General features: G+C 40.1%; 1 protein-coding gene across 2 annotated transcripts in view; it reads right to left on the reverse strand.

Annotated features, from left to right (window-relative positions):
* SLX9 (SLX9 ribosome biogenesis factor) overlaps window positions 1-21812 on the reverse strand; it is a 66577-nt gene extending 44765 nt beyond the window's left edge. For both annotated transcript variants that reach the window (XM_089519016.1, XM_089519017.1), the window contains exons 1-2: window positions 21636-21812; window positions 19118-19226 (exon numbers count right to left, since the gene is read on the reverse strand). In XM_089519016.1, the coding sequence (XP_089375142.1) occupies window positions 19118-19226; window positions 21636-21755 (229 nt within the window). In that variant the 5' untranslated portion in view covers window positions 21756-21812. The remainder of the gene's footprint in view (window positions 1-19117; window positions 19227-21635) is intronic.
* Window positions 21813-22828: the final 1016 nt, after the last annotated feature.

Here is a 22828-nt window from a genome sequence, read left to right on the forward strand (position 1 = left end):
GGGAAAGGGCCAGAGGAAGATTGTTCCTAGATGGCTCTGCTTATACTGGCAGTAAGGTGCTGGGAAAAAATATTGGCTTTCAGGTACACAGCAGGCAATCTTTCTTCTCCCCGCACCCCTGCCTTGACAGATTTTTAAAGCTGTTGTCAAACACAAAAAGCTTCATGGTATAACATTCTACAAATGGTGCATTGTTCTACAAAATGAGGCAGAGTTTATTTTTACACATCTGAAACAAACCCCACTGTTCCACTTAAAAAAAATGTCAAAGCAGCCAAGAAAATCATTTCCTAACAATGAAGTATGACGCCATGGTTCATCTCTGAATGATAAAATTATTACCGTGTATGGCCATGTTCACCCAAAACATTGAGAGGTTCCGTAAAGGTAAAATCTGGGATGCAATACCATCCTTGTTTCTGTCCTAAATTTAGGATTACCACACTAAAGAAACTATACAGAGACCCACCTTTAACTGCAACTGTGAATACACTATTCCTATGAGAACACTCACTCACTCCAGTCAGACTAGAATTAATACTCAAAGAAGTAAAGTACAGGAATTCCACTTGCTGTTCTTACTGCATCAGGCATTTCATTACTCTCCTGTGGATCTCTAAGGATAGGTGCGTAAATAATTCATGGCAGTCAGAACCTATCAGCAATATAGTAATTAAGCCAATTGATTAAACCACTGTTAAATTGACCTCTGTATCCAGTGATTACCTGGCTGCCAAACAAACAGTGCTTTACTTATGTGGGTCAGCACAGGGCTCTGGTATTCTGTTTCCTCAAGCAACTACTGTTAAGGAAGCAGTCTACATTTCAAACTCTTTTTTTTAGTCCCTGGCTGCACCCATCAGATACACTCTCAATGTTATTTTTATTTTTTGCCACACATCTTGTTTTCCAGAAAGAATCTGGCACAATTCAGTGCCAAGAAACAGAAATGGTTTCATTTCTTGGGCCAGTTATAGACAAACATTTTGTACCAGCAAATCCCTGAGTGTTAGCATTTCATGACTGAAGTCTTGTTTCTTTCTGCCTAATATCAAAATCTAGCACACACATTCTCAGCATATAAATTTCCTTCAAACTTAATACAAACAATCCAACATTCTTACTCTTCTACAGTAATGGATAGAGCGCACAGATTAGATTGGTATAACCATCACAAAATTTCACTGAACTCTAGAGTATCAGCATCTGGCCCCCATGAAGGAGGGGCTGTTACACTTTATTTTAATCAAGAGAAAAGCCATTCTGGCTTTGACAATTCTTCATTTGCTAAAAAGGTATCATCACACCAGCTACTAGTCAGGCCTACTATTACCTGATGAGACTTTTTGATGTCATTCAAAAGAAGACCATAAGAATTAACACGGATTTATCAGAAATAGATGGTGGGCATCAGCTCAGTGCCCAGCAACCTCTCTGGGAAGGGGGAGCCTTACCCCAGGGAAGCAGGCAAGGCTCTCCTTGACTTATTTCCTTCTCTCTGGCAGAAATGAGCATGCATGCACACACATATACACCACACACACACTAGATTAGGCTTCAGGTGTCATCCCAAGACTGCCTCCATCCAGAAAGCAGCTGCTTTTACAGTTTCAACCACAAAAGAGACAAGGCTCTCATGTATCTCAAGTGGGAATCATGCAGCCCATGGCACAATGACTTCATACTGCAGACTTAATACAAACAATCCAACATTTTTCTAGAATAATGGATGGAGGGAACAAATGAGGTTGGACAACAAATAGCAGCTGTAGCCAGCACAGGCCACACTGAAAACTGTAGCCCAATGGCATCTAGAGGGCCATATGGTTCCTGTCCATTTTAAAGCCTACAATTGTTTGTAAAAATATCTTCCATGAAGTGGGGAAGTATTTATTTACTTTATTTTATATGTCACTCTTAAATTGGAACCAAGGCAGCTGACAGGAATAACATTTAAATGTCTTTGGTATAGGCATCTACTACCATAGAGTCACAGAGTTGGAAGAGACCTCAAGGGCCACTGACTCCAACCCCCTACCATACAGGAATATACAGCCATAGCACTTCTGACAGATGGCTATCCAGACCTTATTTTAAAACCTCCAATGGAGAAGAATCCACCACTCTCCAAGGCAGGTATTCCACTTGCGAACAGAACTTAGTCAGAAAATTCTTCCTAATGCTTAGGTAGAATATCTTTTCCTGTAGCTTGAATCTATTACAGTTGACCCTCTGTATCCACAGGGTTTCTGTTCTGCCTCCACTCCCACCGATATCAAACATAGTGGAACTTCAAATTCCATTATCATCTATGAATGTGCAACATGTGCATGGCCGCATACACATGCCACCATTGAGGATAATGGGGTGGGGACATTTGCGGCTGCTCCAATGCCCAGATGGCTAGCCCACCAATATGTAGGGTCAATTGTACTCCGTGTCCTAGTTTTTGGAGCAGCAGAAAACAAGTTTGCTCCTTCTTCAACATGACATTATTTCAAGTATTTAAACATGGCTAACATGTCAACTCTTAACCTTTTCTTCTCCTGGCTAAACATACCCAGCTCCCTAGGCCATAGGAAATCGTTTCCAAGTCTCCACTCCCCCATTCCATTAAACTAATTACCATCTACTACATACATTTCCTCCATGGAAAAGGGGCAGTCATGGCATCCAGACAATTTGGTTTGGAATCATAAATGAACAATTCCAATTCAAAGCAAATAAAGTGAACAAAAAAATCAGAAAGATCTGGTTAACTTCAACGTGAGAATACCATTCCCTCTGTGAGCTCAAATCTATAGCGTCACCTACTGTGTGTGCGGCCTAAATATCCTAAATGCACCAAATCCCATCTGATCTTGGAAGCCAAGCAGGGCTAGCCCCAGTTAGTACTTGGATGGGAGACCACCAGTGAATTCCAGGTTCTGTAGGCTATATTTTAGGGGAAGGAAGTGGCAAAAACTCCTCTGTATTCCTTGCCTGTGATATTATGGGGTTGTCATAAGCAGAGGTGGCTTGAAAGGACACACACACACCAACACATACACATTGTTTGTGTACGTCCCTTGAAGACATCTGTCAATGGTCCCCCAGCAGAATGTCTTTTTATCAGTCTTATCTACAGCAAGTACTGTTCATCCTTACTGCATGAAAAGGCAAGATGTTATTCTTGGAACTAGAAATAATTTTGTAAAATAGAGGTTACTTCATTATTATCATTTTGATTATCCTATACATTCCATGCACTAAAAAAGAAGGAAAGGGAGGGAGACAATTACATTTCAGAGCTTGCCCTTGGTTTTTCAATCTTTCCAACAGATAGTACAGAAAGGGGAGGAGTGTAGCAAAGCACTAATCTATTGCACAACTATACGTCAACAGTTAATCCAGCAATCTGCAGCTGTTGTGTCAGGGAACCGGAGAGGCTTCTGGGTTACAAAGTGCCATGGAATGAAAAGCACAAACCAACATATTTCTCTGAATCACACAGACACTGTTGAACAGACTGGCTTCTCTTATCTGATTATCTGCTTAGTCACAGTCACTACATGAAGTCATAGCCACTACATAAAAGAGGATAAATGTTAATCTCTGCACATCCAAACTGATATTGTAATGAAGGAGTTCATCTGTTTACACATTTAGCATTTTTACAGAGATATTAGTTGAACAGATGCTGGCTACTCTTCAGCACTTTCCAAGCCAGATGTGCTAACAGGTTATCAGGTTGTTAATGAAATGGGAAGCAATTTACCAGTGCCATGCTACAAGACATAATATTACAGAACTTTAGAGCTAGAAAAGGATCATCCCATCCAACTCCCTGCCATGCTGGAATACACAATCAAAACACTCTCACAGATGGTCATCCAGCCTCTGTCATAAAACTTCCATAGGAGACTCCACCACACTTCCTGACAGTGTGTTCTTTTTGATCCATGATAAACCTTAGATTTAAAAAAAAAGGATTGGCATCGAGTATTAATTTAGGTTGCATCCACATTACAGAGATAATCCAGTTCGACACCATCTTAACTGCCATGACTCAATGCTATGAAATTTGAAAAACTGTATTTTTGTGAGACATTTAGCTTTCTCTGTCAGACAGCTCTGCTACCACAACAAACCACAGTTCCCAGGATGCCACAGAATTGAGCCACTGTGGTTAAAGTGGTGTCAAACTGGATTATTTCTGCAGGGCGGATAGAGCCTGAGTGGAAAAGAAAGTGGACAGGTCTTGACAATATTGTTTAAATGAGCATATCAACAGGTTATTTTTCCCCTATATATGAATAACTAGAGAAAAAGATTCCAGACCAGAGCTGAAGATTGTGAGATAAAGAAATATAGCCAAATGGATAAATAACAAAAGAGGCTGATGGAAGTTTTATTTAGATGAAGTTGATAATTATCTATGATTAAAGACAGAATAAATAAGCCCCCCACCCTTTGCTTTTGGAGAATGGAGAATAACGAAGAGGATTAGGAAAATAAAAACTGGACTTAACGTTCAGCAAAAGCAAGGTAGGAAGTAGGATTTTGATAATAGTTTAATAATCTAAATAAATAAATAAATAAAATAATACTTTTATTTATATCCTGCTCTTCTACCATAAGGCAATCAGAGTGGCTTACAGTATAAAAACATCCAATACGAAACATTAAATAATTTAAAATAACTTTTAGATTACACTGTATAAATTTAAGTGGAAATAATTCTGTAAAATGATGTAAGTTACAAAGGCCTGTTACAGACTGCCAAAATAAAGCTGCTTCGGGTATCTTTGGAGGTGTGCTATTTAAATGATGCATGGGTCCTAAGAGTCCAGAGGTCACGCCAAAGCCACACTCCATTCCTAAGCACTGGAGTGCAGCTTTGGTGCAGCTTCTGGATTCTTAGGCTGCATGCATCATTTGAATAGCATACCTCCAAAGAGACCTGAAGCAGCTTTATTTTGGCAGTCTGTAACAGGCCAAACTGAGCATTTTTTGTCTTTTTATTATTACCTGTACTGAGTGTATTTTGATTATACACTCACCCCTCCTTTCTTGCGGACTTGAGGTACGCAGTCTTCAATATTCAATACTGATCTCCATTATTTTCAATGGGGTGTGCCCCTGTGGCGCACGCCTCACGCACGCTTGCGGACATGCGCCCCCTTCAAGCCTATGGGACTTGAATATTGGTGAGTCTCCGTTTTTGCACTGGGGGGGGGGGCGGTCTGGAATGGATGCCCTATGAAAACGGAGGCATATACAGAATAACAGTATTTTCTGAATAAAAAAAGTATTTTTTTTAAAAAATAAAATAAACATGCTATCATGTCTCCTCTTACCCTTCTGTTCTCCAGGCTAAAAATACTCAGCTCCCTAAGATACTCCTCATAGAGGATGGCTTCCAGACCTCTTGCCCTCTTTGCAGGTAGTTTAGCTGGTATTAGGATTACTCCTCTCCATTTAATTATATCCCAAAGGAACTAGAGGTCATGAGTGCATGATGGTTGAATGTATATGAGGAAGAGGAATATTGCAGCATTTGGAAGATTGCAATCCTGTTCTGAAATACCATGTGATTCAAAAAGAGTGGTGCAAAAGTAAAGCTGTTCTTATTTGGTTTTGCACCATTCTTTTTTAATCACTCTGTACGTCTTCTTATCCAGCAGCACATCATGGAGATGCATTGCTAATACTGACCACACAAAAAGCAGTACCAGAGACAGCTGAAGGAAGTCCATTGTGAGAACTCACTACCCAATCTTTGAGTTCATATTTTGAAATCAAATGTTTGGAGTTTATTGCTCAATTCCTCCACTTTTTTGTACTGAAGTAGGGTTGCCATAATTGTCCACTAAAACTCAGGACAAAATGTGGAACAAAATCCAGACCAAATTGTAGGACAACTGCAGGACAAAACTCAGCCCAAAATGTAGGACATTTAAGAAAAATCAAGGACCTTAAATATCCTACATTTTGGGCTGAATTTTGTCCTGCAGTTGTCCTACAGTTTGGTCTAGATTTTGTCCTACATTTTGTCCCGGGTTTATGGCAACCCTATACTGGAGGCTCAAATTTCTAGCAGAGGCCTAAGAAACAAGGGCACAAAATTTCACTGCCAAGAAGCCAAGGATATTTATTTGAAAAACAAAATCAACATGTGTTCAGTAAATGAAATTGGATGAAGGGGGAAATGTTTGAAAACTATGTCATTTAAACATTTCTGATGATGAAAGCCAAGTTTTATATTTGCTTTTCAAACATGCTAACTCAAACATTCTCTGTTAAATCCTTATGTGTATATGTGTGTATATATGTGTATGTGTGATATTTATATGAGGATCACATTCTTAACACAGTGAAGAATAAAAAAGCATTCTCCTGAACATTACAAAATTAACCTCTAAAGTGTCCTTCATGGCATTATGTCAGGCATACATTTAAAAATGAATAAACCACCATATGATTTTCTGTCTGTGCTGAGGTTTAGATCAGTGTTGGCCAGTCCCCTCTGCCAGGGTGGTGGGCCCAAGTAAGATGGCTTGCATCTGGAGAATTATAGACTCCAAAAGATTCCTGAATGATCTTGGGAGGCTCCTGTTGCATGTCTAGTACTTCTGACAAACCTATGGTCTCACTGTGGAATGGTAAGAAAGAAAATGTAATTTTCTCCTGTGATTACTTATTACCCCATCCTCAAAATGTCCTCCCAGTTCCCCAAGGAACTGCAACTCATGCAAGTTGACTGCTGCAACACACGTTTAATAATTACTATGATCAGGAACAATCAAAAACAGATTATCAAGCCTATTTTGTAGCAGTTTTGTAGCAATGAAGTAGTGCTCTCAATATGTCGTCGCAACCACCATGTTCTCAAGCTATGGTGCTGGTGAATGGATTGTTGAAATCAGACCTTGGGGAAAATCCTCATAGGGAAGACAGTTATGACAATCCTGCTTCACCCACTTTGGGTCACTCGTATACATGTTGAACTTTACATTTCTGATAGTGTCCCTGTGGAGATAAATTCAGTTTGGCCCTTGGGAAGCATAACTTTCCTCCTTATGAAAAAGATAGCCAACATCCTGCATCAAAGAGATGTACCGTAACTTTATGCTCATGGTGTTATGGCTCTGTTGTGCTATGCCACCTCATTATAGAACTGTGACACTGCACAACCAAAAATGTTCATCACACACTGATGCACATCATACAATGCACCAGCATGTAGTGATGCACACTGCAGAACAGCCAATGAATAATAATGTACTGCAACACTCCTGTTTCATAACCTTCAACATGGGCTAAGATGGGGCAGGGAGATTTGCGGGAGCTCCAATCCTTGGATCGCTAGCCAATTTATTTGTGGGCTCACTGTAATACACTGCATATTAAACTACCCTTGAAGATGAGTAAGAAGCTGCATAGTTTTAAGAGAAGAGTGCATCACTCTGGTTCTTTAAGAGTGACAATAGTGGCCCTATACTCTCCATCTGCTCTGATTTGGCAGGGACAGTTCTCTTGATTAATGTGCTATCGTTCTACTTTTTCAGTTGTTTTTAAAATGTCATTTCTCTCTGCTCCTCCCACTTTCTTCCTTCATTGTTGTCAACTTACTTCAGTTGCTGCAAACAACTAGTTTGCATTCAACTCAGCAGCCTCTCCCATTTTTGCCATCTTGCCATCTGATGTTTTTTGTCCTCCTGTGTTCTGCATTTATCTGTGAAATATTAGGAGGGTATGCTGACTAGCCACTTCTGAGCCTAAGTTCAAGGTATCGGCACTCAGCTAGTAAAGCCCTAAATTGTTTTGGATCCCAACACTTGAAATCTCTCCTGAAGGGACAAAAACATTAGACTTCTCTATATACTTTATTGTCCCCAAGTTCTTTTGCCAGGGATGACTCACTGTGTAAAAATCAGGCCTTCTCTGTGACAGCCCACCCCCCCAAAAAAAATTAAGAAAAGGATGACCCTCCAAAAAGGAAAATAATGATGAGGGAAAAGACCAGATGTTGAGGGAAAAGGTGGCGAAAAATTGCAGTTCAATGCATTTCAGGCAATATCCTTCTTCAGGAGTGCTTATGAAGGAGTGATTCATAAATATAAGAAAAAAACAGGAGTCACTGAAATGTCCCCTGGATTTATCCTTCTATGATGTTTATCACACTATACTCTTAAAGTGCTACTATTCCAGTGTGACTCCTCTAGCTGCCTCCTGTTGCATTGTGGGATATGCAGTTTTAAGGAGGGGTATTTAGAATTCTCAGGCAGAGAACTTCTCTGCCTGAGAATTCTAAATACCCCTCCTTAAAACTGCCAATACCAGAATGCAACAGGAGGCAGCTAGAGGAGTCACACTGGAATAGTAGCACTTTAAGAGTATAGTGTGATAAACATCTTTGTTAGACGCACCGTGAAAAAGGATCTTATTCAAAACCAAAATATGTTGGGTTTGTAATAAAAAATTTCCATCTCTAAATGCCCAGCATCTTGGGATACATATAGCACCAGCACATGAACTAACATTGATTATATCAATACCAGGTTAAAACCTATAGATGGAGACATTTTAAGCATTTTATGCTGGTTTCTTTGCTCTGTTTTTTATACCACTCTGGTGATTTTCTAGATTTTTATTGTGCTTTATTGTATTATGTTCTGACATATTTTGTTTTTGTGGCTTTTATATGGGGTATGTGTTGTAGTTGTTTTAACTTCTGTATGTTTTTATGTTAATTTGATACTTTTTAACAAGATAATAACTGGGGGTTTTGTTTTGTTTTTTGCTTGATTGTGGATTTTACTTGGGCAAGTAAAAGTGGCATGTGCTGAAGCAACAATTAGCCCAGTAATAAGAGAAGCCCTTGTTGTTGTTATTTTAAAACAAATTATACTTCAAATGGAAAGTATTTAAGCACATAGTTCAACAGAACATAAGAATAGCCAAATTGGATCAGACCAAACACTCTTTCATTCCAGCATTCTGGTTCCACAGTGGCCTACTAAATGCCTCTTGGGAAACCCACAAGCAGGAAATGAGTGCAAAAGCATGTTCTTGCTCATGTTCCCCAGCAACTAGTAGTGACACGTAATATGCAGATATCATGAATAGTAGCCATTGACATCCCTGTCTTTTAAGAAATAAAGTTTATTATCATTATCATTTCATTAATTTGTCTAATTTTCTTTTAAAAATATCAATTGAGGTAGCTATTACTGAACTTCAGGATAGTGAATTCTGTGTTTCTATTTTTTTTTCCCAATTTCAACAGTGGCAATTTATTGTAACATATATGGCTGGATCCAGTTTTATTGAGACATTAAAGGACATTACAGACAAAATATATACATTTCTGTAAGAGAGCAATATAAAGTTTCTTTTTTTAAAAAAAGACAATACATGAGCAACAACAGACAATGATAACTGGTTTTTTTTAATTAATAAGGTTTTTAAAGTGATTTTATCTTATAAAGGACCTTGGGACCTTTTCTGCAAGAAAGGTGGCATAAAAATGAAAACAGTAATAATACTGATGAAGTGCTTTTCAAAAAGTACATTTAATAATTTAATAACAAACATTAATAGAATTATTAAAATAATAAAGAATGTTTGCTTCCAGGAAATAATTCACAGCTTTGCTCCTTTTAAGTAGTATAAACCAGCTTGTAAGATTTGCCATGGAAAACTTCTAACATTCACGTTTACTATGATTTATACAACTACAGTAAACGGTACTTAAACAAAACAGATCCCTACTGAAAGCCTGTAATATAAATACTAGCAAAATATGAGAACAAAAGAATGGAAAAGGATGGCATGAGCCAAGCATAAATCTAGTCAAATACTCTTCAAAAATTATAAACATGCACATAATTATTCCAAATTATTATGCTTCCACCAGAGCCAGAAGCAGCTAAATTTGGACCACAAAATAAGTAAGTAGGGGTGGATACAACTCTGACAAAAGTTAAGATATATACATGGGTAATTCATCTGGTAGAGAGCTATCATGGTGTAGTGGTTTGAGCATAGGACTACAACTCTGGAGATCAGGATTCGAATCCTTGCTGGGTCATGGAAACTGACTAGGTGACTTTGGACAAGTCACACTCAAAGGATGGCAATGGCAAACTGCTCTGAAAAAAATGTGCCAAGAAAACCCCATGATAGGTTCCGCCTTCGGGTCACCATAAGTCAGAAATGACTTGAAGACACAAACTCAACAACAACAACTCACCTGGTGAAAATTATCAATGCACCCACACAGGGTTAGGAAGGAGGGGTAACACAACTAATGTTAAATCGACATATATGATGTTAGTGAAGCATCACATGGTCAGCAAACACACACAAAATCCTGAAGCACCCCAGCAAGAGAGAAGAAACACGGCATTACACCCTTTAAAAGTATGATAATTTCCTCATGCCCAAGGAGCAGTATATTAGACTCCAAAGCTCTTTTTGAAATTACTAGGAAACAGATTTGACAGCATTGTACTGATTAATATGTTTACAAGTTAATGTTATAAAACAGTAGCATTTTCCCCAAAGAATATATAGCACCGAAAAAATTGTCAAGATTTTGTTCACTCTACATCAGAGAGAGAGTGGCAAAACTGATACAGGTTATTATTAGATTCCATGCCTGGATTCAAGGTACCTATTATTCAGGCTGACTTTACCAAATGGAGAAAAATGTATGACCCAAAGACAGTGAGATGCAACAATTTACCACCCCAACCTCTGTCTATCCAAGAATACTCACACTAAAGAACACACTTTTTTCTCACACAGACCAGAGCCACCCCATAGTTAAAGATAACAAAAGGTCTGTCAAAGTTGGAACAGTCAATCACACACCTCTAAAGTATCAAAGGATGTATATGCCCTTTGGAAAACAGAATTCAGAAGATTCTCATTCTGTAAAAATATTGACCCCAAGTTAGAAAGTAGCCTTACTACCAAAACTGGAAAACTTAGCAGCTTAATATTTCACAATTGCTTTAATATACAATACACTATTAATCAGCCTTGCATAGCCCACTGCACATACCTTACTACTGCATTAACAGTCTAGAACTTAAGATACCATGAAGACAGATACAAAAGAGGCTGTATTCTGAAATAGCTGAGCTCCATAAAGTACTGTGCAGTTTTAACATGAATTCATGTTAAAACTTTATGGAGCTCAACTATTTCAGAATACAGCCTCTCTTTTGTATCTGTCTTCCCCATTTTTTGCATCACCAAGTGTGAGACTAACAAGAGAAACTATCATGAAAGGTATTATTTTTAGGATGAGCAGGTAAACAGCTAACATTAAACCCTTCTTTCCAAGATGACTTCCCCATAGCCTCAACAACTTGAGCCTTTTGCAGACCTATTTATATTGTAGTGCTTCTGGGCATTGGGGGTAGATTGCCATCTGCTGACAGAAAGCAAAGTAGCTGCAGAGACGACAAACGTGACTAACCAGAAAAAAGCATTCCAATAATTATTTTCACTGAAAGAATCAGGATGATAAAAGAAAGCTAAAAACCACTTACAATTTGAGACTTTTATTAATGAGCAAAATGATTGCTGGTTTTTAAAACATCCCTATTTTAAGAATTCACAATTCAATTCAAAATGTCTGTTTTTTTAAAAAATGAAATACCATAAAAAGACCAAACAGCAGGGAAAGTACTTTACAATATGAAGGGTCTGGGAATCCTGCAGATAGAATAAGCCTATGTGGGAACTGAGGGCAAACACATATGGGAAGCAGCTTCCTGTGAGTACAGTTCTGGTGGAAGAGTTGGCCCAATTTCCCATAAATCAATGCTCTGAAGCTACTGTATTTACTCATGTATAAGTCTAGAAATTTAGGTCAAAAATGAGTCAACATATGCATGGATCAATGTAAGTATTATATATTAACTCTTACTTAAAAGAAGGAAACACCCTCTGGTGAAAAGCAAGAGTATAATCTGAGCCCCTATACTCTCTCATCCATCCAGTCTTAAGAGTAAACACAATGTCTTTGACATTGTTTTGCTTTGCTTCATCCTTTAGATCCTTTGCTGTATACCCCGATGTTTTACCTTCAGCATATCCACAGGTCATAGCAAAATCCATAATTCTGGCCCCAAAACTTGCCCTCAACTTATACAGTACATGAGGTCAATTTATAGTCCAGTATATATGGTATTTGAAATGGTGGATCTGCAGTCCCCCACCACATGCCAGAGACCTCTACTACTTCAACCAGGCTGTAGGCCACTCTTTTGAGTAGTACTGCCTTAAATCACAGCCTGCTTCATTTGGAAAGGTCCCCCAACACTGTAGTAAGAATGGGCAAGGCTTGAAGGAACTGCTGGGGGGGAGAAGAGGGGGAGAATCAGCTTAAGCCAGTTCTGTTGCACATGCCTATATCTGGATTCATACCAAAGAATGGCAATAAAAGCCATTCAGCAGAGGAAAATAATACTTCAGAAAGATGGGGGACTCTCCTTCTTTGGAGGTTTTTAAGCAGAGGTTAAGTGACCCTGCTTTCAGGAATTCTTTAGTTGTGGATTCCTGCACTGAAGGAAGGACCCCTTCCAACACTACAATTCTATGACTAACTCATCAAAAAATGAACACTAAAATGTAATTTGTCAGTTTTTAAGGCAATACAGTCATCCCTTCCGATTCTCAGGGGATCTGTTCTGGACCAACACCACCCACCCCCCCACGCAAATCAGAAAAATTGCTGATAGTGGGGTCCCATTTATTTCAATAGCTGCATGCTCCCATGCAGATGCACACACCATTTTGTTCCCTCCCTGCTTGCTGTCTGGTGAGCAATCAAGACCACATATCCCAAGTACGCGAACAGGGAGGAACAACTGTAGTACTAAAGACGTCATTTCTCCAGCTCTTCTGTTACCCTTTTAGTATTTTAAAGTTTACTCTTGTGAGAAAAGTGTCGAAAGAAGTTCATGCTTTATCAGGCCAATTGTTTATGTCTCAGTCTGGATCCAACCTGTGTATTTACACTTTCAATTTCTGCAACTGCCAACAAAGCACACATCAAGGTAGCGGCTGTATGCATGTGACAAAAGGCCCATCTTGCTCCCCCCCCTCTAGCAGCCTGGTGTTATCCTGTTTAGATGATGCAGGCCAACAGCACCAGAACAGGACAGGCAGACTGGACACCATTTTGGAAGATATGGCCCGATGGCCCTTAGCGCAATTCAACGCAGTTCCTAGAAACCCTGCTGTGACAAGCAGTAGTTCAGACAGCTGGGCACCCCATTACATGCCACTGCCGTTCTCCTTGCAGGACCCAGTCACAACCTTTTATGTTGGAAAGGGGTGCCTTTCCAGGCACCCTATATCCACCCCTACGGACCACAGCAGGTGCCAGCAAAGGGAACGGTGGTGATGAAGCAAGGCAACAGTGGCAGCCCCATGATGTGGTAGCAGCCTGTCGCCACACCAGATTAAGTAAGCAATGGGGGTGAGAACAGACCAGATCCACGGGCAGAATATGACAAAAGTAGACTGCCATAAGGAAGCACAAGCAAAAACATGTTCATTCCCAACAGCACCAACAAGAAAAAATAAGTGCTGTACTGCTGGCAACTAAGAGACACGAGTTTAAAATAATTCTGTCATCTGTGGAAATTACAAACTATGTTTTAATTCCCACAGATGGTCAAATCATTTTAAATTCATGCCTGCTACTCTGTTGTTGTTAATTGCCAAAGACAGAAAGAGAATATACAGCACTAAGTCAGAAAATTTACCTGTATGATATTTAGTTTATAAGGCAAAGCGATCACTATCAACAACAGACCGAGAATAGGCTGCTTTGTGTGAAGTAACACCTAAGTTTCTACAGTGTTAGAGAATGTCAGCCACTGAGAAAAGGCATGATAAGCCTTCTGTGAGAGCAGGCCTGCAAGGGGAAAAAACAACTTCACACTGAACCTTGCGACAGGAAGAGTTGTGGAGAGGAAGGGAGTGGTCATACAAGGGAACTTAGACAGGAAGGCTCAAGGAGGAAATGGCTGTGGCCTGGGTAGAGTTCATGAAGTTACCTTTACAAAATGAGGAGTTATATTGTATATACTCGACTATAGGTCGACCGCATGTATAAGTCAAGGGCAGGTTTGGGGTCCAAAATTATAGATTTTGCCATGACTTGGATAAGTTGAGGGTAAAATTTAGGGGCACATAACAAAGGTTCTAAAGCAGTGGTCTTTAAGGGATTTTAGACTTCAGCTCTCAGAATCTCAGACTATTGACCATCATGGCTGAGGCTTCTGGGAGCTGATATCCAAAATCTCTTAAAGGGCACAGTTTGGGGGCCACTAAAGGATAAAGCAAAGCAAAACAATGTCAAAGAATTTACAAAATTCCAGCAGACATAACTCTTTGTGCTTACTCTTAAGACTGGATGGATGAGAGGGTAGAGGGGGTTGGTGCTTCACATATCATACTCTTGCTTTTCACCAGGAGATGGTTCCTTCTTTTAAATAAGAATTAAAATACAGTACTTACTTTGACCCACAGATAAGTCAACTCAGTTTTTTTACCTATATTTCTAGAGTTATACATGAGTATGCACAATAGTTCCAAACGGTCCCCAAGGGTAGTTAGTTACCATTATAGTTATGACTGGCTTTTTAAAATTACCTTACAGTTGAAAAGTGGCTAAAAATGTCACTTGTTATGTTTCTAAAAACTAAGAATGCTAGAAATCCAGGATACTACAAAACACAATAAAGTAGGGAGACCACACATAACACGTTACTATAACAATAACAATAGGATAACAAGTTTTGGGGAGATGTTGTCTCTCCCCTCCTCTCCCAAACATTCTGAATCCTTCTGGATACAGAGAGTATTTAACTGATGGTATTTGAGCATGTGTTGATCTCTTTGGGTCCCCAGACACAGAGCAGAACTTAATTATGCATTGCACCAAGTGCTACAACTCTGATTAATCAAGGAGCTCATGAGAATAGATATTTAAGTATCCTTTAATCTTAATTATGCACTGGCATAGTGTTGAAGTACTGATGCCCTTGAAAGTTCAAATGTTTAATAGGGAATACAGTTTCTGGCCCTTTCTCCCTTTAAAGTTGGGTCTGTGCTTTGTGAGCATAAAACTTTTCATATTGAATTGCTAGTCTAGAGGGTTTTTTCCCCTTTAAAGATCAGTTTAATCCACTGGTACAGCACTGTTTCATTAGTAAGGCTGAAAAATGCTATGCATGCTGATCTCTGGGCTGTATACTACATATACTCAACTATAGCTCAACTTCATGTATAAATCAAGGGGAAGTTTTGGGGCCAAAATTATGGATTTTGATAAGACCCATGCATAAGTCGAGGGTAAAATTTAGGGGCATGTGGCAAAGGATCTAAAGGATGAAGCAAAGGAAAACATGTCAGAGAATGTACAAAATTCCAGCAGCCATAACTCTTTGTGCTCACTCTTAAAGCTGGATGGATGAGAGAGAAGAGGGGATCGGTGCTTCCAGGACAGATTATACTTTTCCCTTTCACAAGGCAATGGTTTCTTCTTTTAAATAAGAGTTAAGATAGAATACTTACATTGACCCATGGATAAGTCAACTTAGGTTTTTGTGATCAATTTTTTGACCTAAATTTCTAGACTTATACATGAATATAAACAGTTCTTGTCAACCAACTTCTAGCTTTCTTCTCAGCTTTAGAGCTGGAAAAGGGGAGAACTGCTGGGATGATCCTTGCTCCTCTCCGTAACTCCAAGGGAGAAAGGCTGGGACTTTTCATAGCTGCCAGAATGCAGCAGCACAAGTGCCATAACAAAAAAAATGTGGAAACCTGGACCACAAACACTGGCACAAAATTAACAGAAGATAATCCAATTGATTCTAATATCCACACTTTTGAGAAATGAGAAATCATTAATTCTCACCAACTCACACCTTTTCTGAGATTCCTTTAAAAAGTAGCACACCTCTATTGGACACCAGAGAAACTTTAGGGCTAACCTGCATGTTATGACTGCTCTTTAGGGACTGTGGCAGTTCTGTGTATTAAAACTTTTCATCCTAAATGAGATTTTTTTTCCTGTGGTTTATCTGTAATGGCAAAGTTGCTTTAATAGCTCTGGTGTCTGGTAGATGTACTAGTTCATGGTTTCCTTAGGTCTTGCAGCTAGTGCCAACTGAAAATGTGCCCCGGATCTCTATAAAGTACATTCTCAGTTTGTGTTTCATGCCCACCAGCTCCTCCCTTTTACTCAAAAAACATCATAGAAAAGCTGTCAGTGGCCCTGGCTGGAAGAATCAGATCATACAATTGATTGACAACTATGAATCTGCACACATGTGATTATTGTTTTGAATTTCTAGTCTGTGTATTCTGTTGTGAAAGTGAGTTACTTGAACCAACCCCAGTCTTGCTCAGGGTTCTCTAGATCTCTAAATTTGCTTTGTGCCCCTAGAATTGTTTTTAAATTTGTCTTCTATTTTTAAACGAATGATCTTTTTAAATATTTTAATAGTTTCATACCATTTTAATTGTCAGCTTTGTAAGCTTCTAATTGTACTGTGTTTTTAGACTGTAAGCTGCTTTGGGTCCTAGTCTTGGGAGGAAAGCAGGATAGAAATAAATATACAGTAATAATAATTGTCAAATGATAAAGATATTTTATTCCACTGTGGTAGAAGCTACCAGAGGGACCAAGATATTGCAAGACTACAACTCCTATCACCCATAAATACAGACCATGCTCCCTAGGACTAGAATAAGTTAGAGCAAAGCTTCTTAAGCTATCTAATGTGGGGACCAGCACCATAGGTGGGTGCACTTTGTACAATTGTTCCTATCTGTCCTGGACACTTGCCAGGGGCCAGCAGCTAACAGCTCAGGGAATGGCACCAGTCCATGGACTATCACCTTGGGTAGCAACAACATCTGAAGGTCCCAGATTCCCCAGCCCTTCATTTACAAGAATGGGGGTATTTTCACCTTGTTTTGGGGGCTTCCTGGGCCATTTTAGACCCCGGTGAGGCTTTCTTTTAACAACAGGAAATGAGTGAAAGTCATTTCCAGTTTCACAAAAAGCTTCACTGAGCCCAAATTGGTCACATGCCCCAAAAACATGATGGAAATGCCTCTCATATGGCCTAGAGGGCAATTTTGGAGCAAGAAGGTTTTTCTGAGGAAAAAATATACACTTTTTTTTCATACCTGGGGACTGAAGAGGCTTCTGATGGTGGTGGAAATACCCTCCACACTGCCAGAGAGCACTTTGGGGCAAAATTTGACCCCCCCCCCAGGTACCGCATGCACCCCATGGGCCCCCACTTTGCCCACTTGCTTTACACATTATGTACAACATTCTCAGTGGCTACTTGCAAGCTATAGAAATCCCTGCTAAGGGAAGCGAACATGCCTCTGTTGTCCTTTCACCAGCAGAATAAGACCTTTTGTTCAGACAGGCCTTTGACTGGATTGCTTCTCAGTGGAGTTTCATCGGTTGGGTGCTGTTAGTTCATTTTCATTTATTTAAAAAAATGCTTTAATCATATTTTTAATTGACTGTTCTTACTGTTGTTTACTTTGAGTGCTATTTTTGTCAGAAAGCTGGTGTATTAAATAAATAAACAAATAAATAAAGGTTCCTTAACATTCAATGTCTACAGTGCTCCTTTTACAAGCCATAATTACTAACACTCATCTAATGACTAAGGCCCCATACAAACAGGCCAAAACAAAGCTGCTTTGGGCCACTTTGGAGGTATGCTGTTTTAATGATGCATGTGTCCTAAGAGTCCAGACTAAAACACACAAAGACAGCCAGCCTGGCATAGTGGTTTAAATGCTGGACTACAACTCTGGAGACCATGGTTTGATTCCCTGCTCGACCATGAAATCCAGTGGGTGACTCTGGGCAAGTTACATGCTCTCAGCCTCAGGGGAAGGCAAGGGCAAACCTTCTTTGTACAAATTGGCAAGAAAACCCCATTATAGGTTCACCTTAGGGCTATCATAAGTCGGAAACAACTTGAAGGCACACAAGAACAGCAACAAAGCACACAAAATGGTACCACACAGCTAACTAAATCTACTTATGCCTATGATACAACCTCCATTAAAGATATTCCCAACTTGGCATACAACAGGGAAGAGAAGGGAATAGTATTAGTGTTAAGTATACATAGCCTGGGTTAAGATACTATTTGCCTGACATTTTATTTAAAAAACCCACATTTTATTGAAACAAATATTAAAACAGCCAATTCATTAAGAAACATTACATATTAAGTTTGTCAACGTCAAGCATTTTCCAGTCAGAGATAGAGAAAACATTATTCCACAGATCTGTCTTTGTAATTTGGAATTATTATAGTATCAGAGTTATTATTGACAAAGCCAAAGTATGGAAGCCTGGTATCATAAAAGTTACCTCATAGCTTTTAGGCACTTCTGCTTCTCTGAAGATGCCAGCCACAGATGCTGGCAAAACATCAGGAATAAGCTCTTCTAGAACATGGCCACATAGCCCGAAAAAAACACAAAAAACTATGGATTCTGGCCATGAAAGCCTTCGACTTACTTCACACTTTTACTTGTGTTGTTAAAAACACAAAAACGATATTCAACCAAAAAACTGATCATAATCCCCCAAGTGTACCAAGACAATTTCTGATCTTGCTGCCAAGAAAAGTAAGGTAGTAAGATATTTGTGCAACAAATGTTGATATTCCTTCAGAAAAAAGAAATAGAAGAACAGTTGCTTCTGAGATAGGAAATGTCTGGCCTATGATCTTACTGATTTGAGAGAAGACATCAGACCAAAATTTTGCTATATCTGGATACTTTCACCAAAGATGAAAGTATGCACCATTATCTTTACACCCTCATCAGCAAGTGCCCTTCAAACTGGGGTTGACCAACCTATTTGCTTCTGATAGCCTTATATTCAACAGCTGAGGACAAGCAATGTCTCTTTCTCTGGAAAATATCACTACTTTCTCATGCATAGAGCAAATCTGAAATTATTCTAGATGCTAGGGAAACACAGCACGTCAGTTCTCACATTCCCATCCATTCCAACATGTACTTGTCTCACAGGTTCCTCAGTTCTTACCTTTCACAGTTGAAACAATGCTTCTTGAATTTGTGTCTAACTTCCTCACCAGAGAGTTTGGATCTATTTTCACTCCAGCAAAGATGTTTGAGGTCAAAATAACTTGGCCCTGAAAGACATAAAAAAAACAACGTGAGGCAACTAATTCCTTTATCATAAGCCCAATTTGGTTCCGAGGGTCGAACTGGATCTATAAGTTCACTTGCTCTGATAAAGAACACATTTGGCTCCAACCCAGAGTATTTTTTATTTTATTTATTTAGGTATTTATATCCTGCCCTTCAGCCCTAATGGCTCACAGGGCAGCTTACATTTATTATTTTTTAACCAGACAGTTCGCTGCCCACAGGCTTACAATCTAAAAGACACGACACAAAAGGAGAAGGGAATGGTAAGGGGGGGAGGGGATCAGGTCCAGCATTCTTCTCTCCCTCTGAGGCCTGGACCAAGGCAGATGGACCAGAAGGAGGACTCTGCTTCTTCCAGGCAGGCCTGGTGGAGCTAGCCTGCCTCTCTCCCCTTCAAGATGGTGGCTGAAGGGAGGGCTCTGCTTCTTCCAGGTAGGCCTGTTGGAGCTCTCCTGCCTCTCTCTCCCCTTCACACTTATATATTCTTACACTATAAAGTACAAAACATGTTTTAGAACAAACATGTTGGCTCTCTTACTTATTAACCTACCCAGCTTGTTCCAAAATAAGGAAGGCAAAACTTATTCTTTATTACTTATTAGAGAGCCAGTGTGGTACAGAGCATGTTTACAGAAGTGGCAATGCTATGTAGTCTACGAATGTTACAAAGACTTAAAACCTCTAGTCCTTTCCTATCCCTGGAAAATAAATCTGGTACTGATATCTTAGAAGTGGGAAGCAACCTTATTTTCTATGGTGTATACCATTACAATATCTTTAACTGAGGGCTTTAATTACTAACTGGTAATAGTTAAAATTAAAAGGTGTACCAGATATTGCCATGGTGGACTTATAAGCAGACCTACATATATAACAGTCAGGCTTTCTCTGTTTGTAAAGAGCAATATGATTTAACAGGCTATTTTGCTGGGAATTAGAAACCCCATTTTACAGATTTGTTTTATGGAACATCATGTTGTCCTTTTGAAAATACAGGATACAGTGGTCCCCCGGGTTACGAAATTAATTCGTTCCGCGGTTAATTTCGTAACCCGAAAAACCTTCGTAAGCCGAATTCCCATAGGCGCTAATGGAAAAAAAGCCGCGGCTCTGCCGCGGCTCCATTTAAAACAGCGCCGGGGGTTTTTCGTAACCCGAAAAAACCTTCGTAACCCGAAACAATAAATCCCTATGGGATTTATTCGTATCCCGAAAAATTCGTACCCCGGGTAATTCGTATCCCGGGGTACCACTGTAGCTGTCTGCTACATCACAAACTAGTAAAGCTACAATCTACTATTAAACCAATTCTGCTTTGGCAGTATTTTTCAACTGAGGACTTGAAAAAACACTAGTGTATGTGCTGGAATTCAGACTGTTAAGAACTCACTGAGAATATGGAATGGGCAGGGCAAAGAAATGGCAACCTACAAGACCATAAATACAAAACAGGAGTTTCCCCACCTAATAGGGAACTTGTGACAGTGACTGGTTTTAATAACTGAACCTTGAGATCTCTTGGGGGGAAAAAAGGAAGTGGCTTGAAGAAGAACGAAGAACAAGCAAAGTGATCCTCAAAATTTTATAACTAAGACTTTTATCACATATCCAAGTTTGATTCAGAAGAGGAAGAAACACTAGGGATCACACTGCAAATATACATTGAGTAATGGAGCTTCAGAAGAAAATCAGCCTGTGCTTTATAGATTACTGCAAAAACTGGCTGTGAAGATCATGAAAAACTAACTCTGTGCACATCGTCTTGATTTTTAGTGACTGAAATCTGCCTCCTCCACCACTACCTTTTTTTTCTGATAAGGTTGGCTCACCGGCTTGACACTTGACTTGGGACTTGGAATAAAAGACTTGAAAACATCACTGCTATCAGGGACATAGCCAGGATTTTAGGAAGGGGGGGGGGGGTCCAGACTAAGTGCCACCATTATATTGGGGCTTGGGTGCAGTGGTGCAGCAGAACACACCATTTATTTTTCTTACGGAAGGGGGGGTCTGGACTCCAAGAACCCCCCCCCCCCATGGCTACATCCCTGCTGCTATTTAGGGTAATGTAGTTAAAGTGCTTGCCCATGCTGAGAGCACTGTGGCTGTGGTTGCTTTGGCAGTGACAGTAAGGCGGATGTGAGAACATCACACGGGCTTTGTATCACAGGGCAGTGGCTTCTCACACCGAAATTTCAGAGTGCCAAGTCACATTAAAACTAATTAGTAAAAAAAAAAAGAACTCCCCTAAGTCTGAATTGTGCCTAAGTCTAGTACACTGACAGTACTTTCTGCTGCTGCTTTCCCCGTACTCCCCCGCCTCTGCCCCAACATGGTACGGTCCGCCCTTCCAACTCATGGACCCAGGCGCGCGCGCCGGACCGTTCTACCTGCTTCGCGGGGGGAACAAAGGAGGGGAAAGCGTTCGCTAAGGGCTCCCCTTCGCTTGCCCAACCCTGCCGAGGCGCTGCTTGGTGCAGCCGCGGCCTCCTTCGCACTTTGCCCACCATGCCGGCCCAGAGGAAGAGAGAGGGAGAAACAGCTAGGGAGGATGGGGGACACAATAAGAGAGCGCACCCCGTGCGTGTCGGATAAAGGCTTCCCCCCGGAAACACTGGTCCTTGGAGAGAATGGTTCCGCCCTGCCTACGGAGAGTGTATATAGCAGTACATGCTTATAGTGCTGCTATTCAACTTTGACTGCCTCCTGTTGCATTCTGGGACTTGTAGTTTAAGGAGGGGCCTTTAGAATCCTCAGCCAGAAAGCTCTTAGGTCTCACTGAACTACAAACCCCAGAATGCAACAGGAGGAGGTAGCCAGAGCACTATGGTCTGGGATTCTGGGAGCTGAAGTCCAAAAACCTGGAGGGCCAGAGTTTGGACATCACTGCTCAAAACATATAGATAAGGGTTTGATTGATGGGTACCCCATGAGGGATAGAGATGTATGTTAGGTGTAATATTTGAACATCCAATAATTGAATGTTTAATTCAGTGTAACCAATGAAATGTGATTTTTAGTTCTCTTTGTTCAAAATGCTATAAAAACTGGATTCGCTTTGAATTTGGGGTTCCCAGTAATTTGGATGAATTTCCTACTGGGAACAATGCTCCAGGAAACTAAATTTCCTTTTCAAACATGGTTCTCTGTAAGGAAAAGAAATCCACAATAGTAGTGCAACAGTGGTCCCCAAAGTGTGCTCTTTAAGGGAATTTGGACCTCAGCTCCCAGAATGCCAGACTATTGGCCAACATGGCTGAGGCTTCTGGGAGATGAAGTCCAAAACCTCTTCAAGGGCACTGTTTGGGCACCACTGATCTAGTGGGTCACAGTTCCAATAATAACATTTAAACCATGAATTAGGGTTGCCATAATTGTCCACTTTTACCAGGGACAAAATGTGGAACAAATTCAAGACCAAACTGTAGGACAACTGCAGGACAAAACTCAGCCCAAAATGTAGGACATTGAAGAAAAATGGTGGACCTTAAATGTCCTACATTTTGAGCTGAGTTTTGTCCTGCAGTTGCCCTACAGTTTGGTCTTGAATTTGTCCTACATTTTGTCCCTGGTAAAAGTGGAC

The sequence above is a fragment of the Sceloporus occidentalis genome, unplaced genomic scaffold (assembly GCF_023333645.1).
Source record: "Sceloporus occidentalis isolate IW3139 unplaced genomic scaffold, rSceOcc1.0.p SCAF_4, whole genome shotgun sequence".
NCBI classification, from domain to species: domain Eukaryota; kingdom Metazoa; phylum Chordata; class Lepidosauria; order Squamata; family Phrynosomatidae; genus Sceloporus; species Sceloporus occidentalis.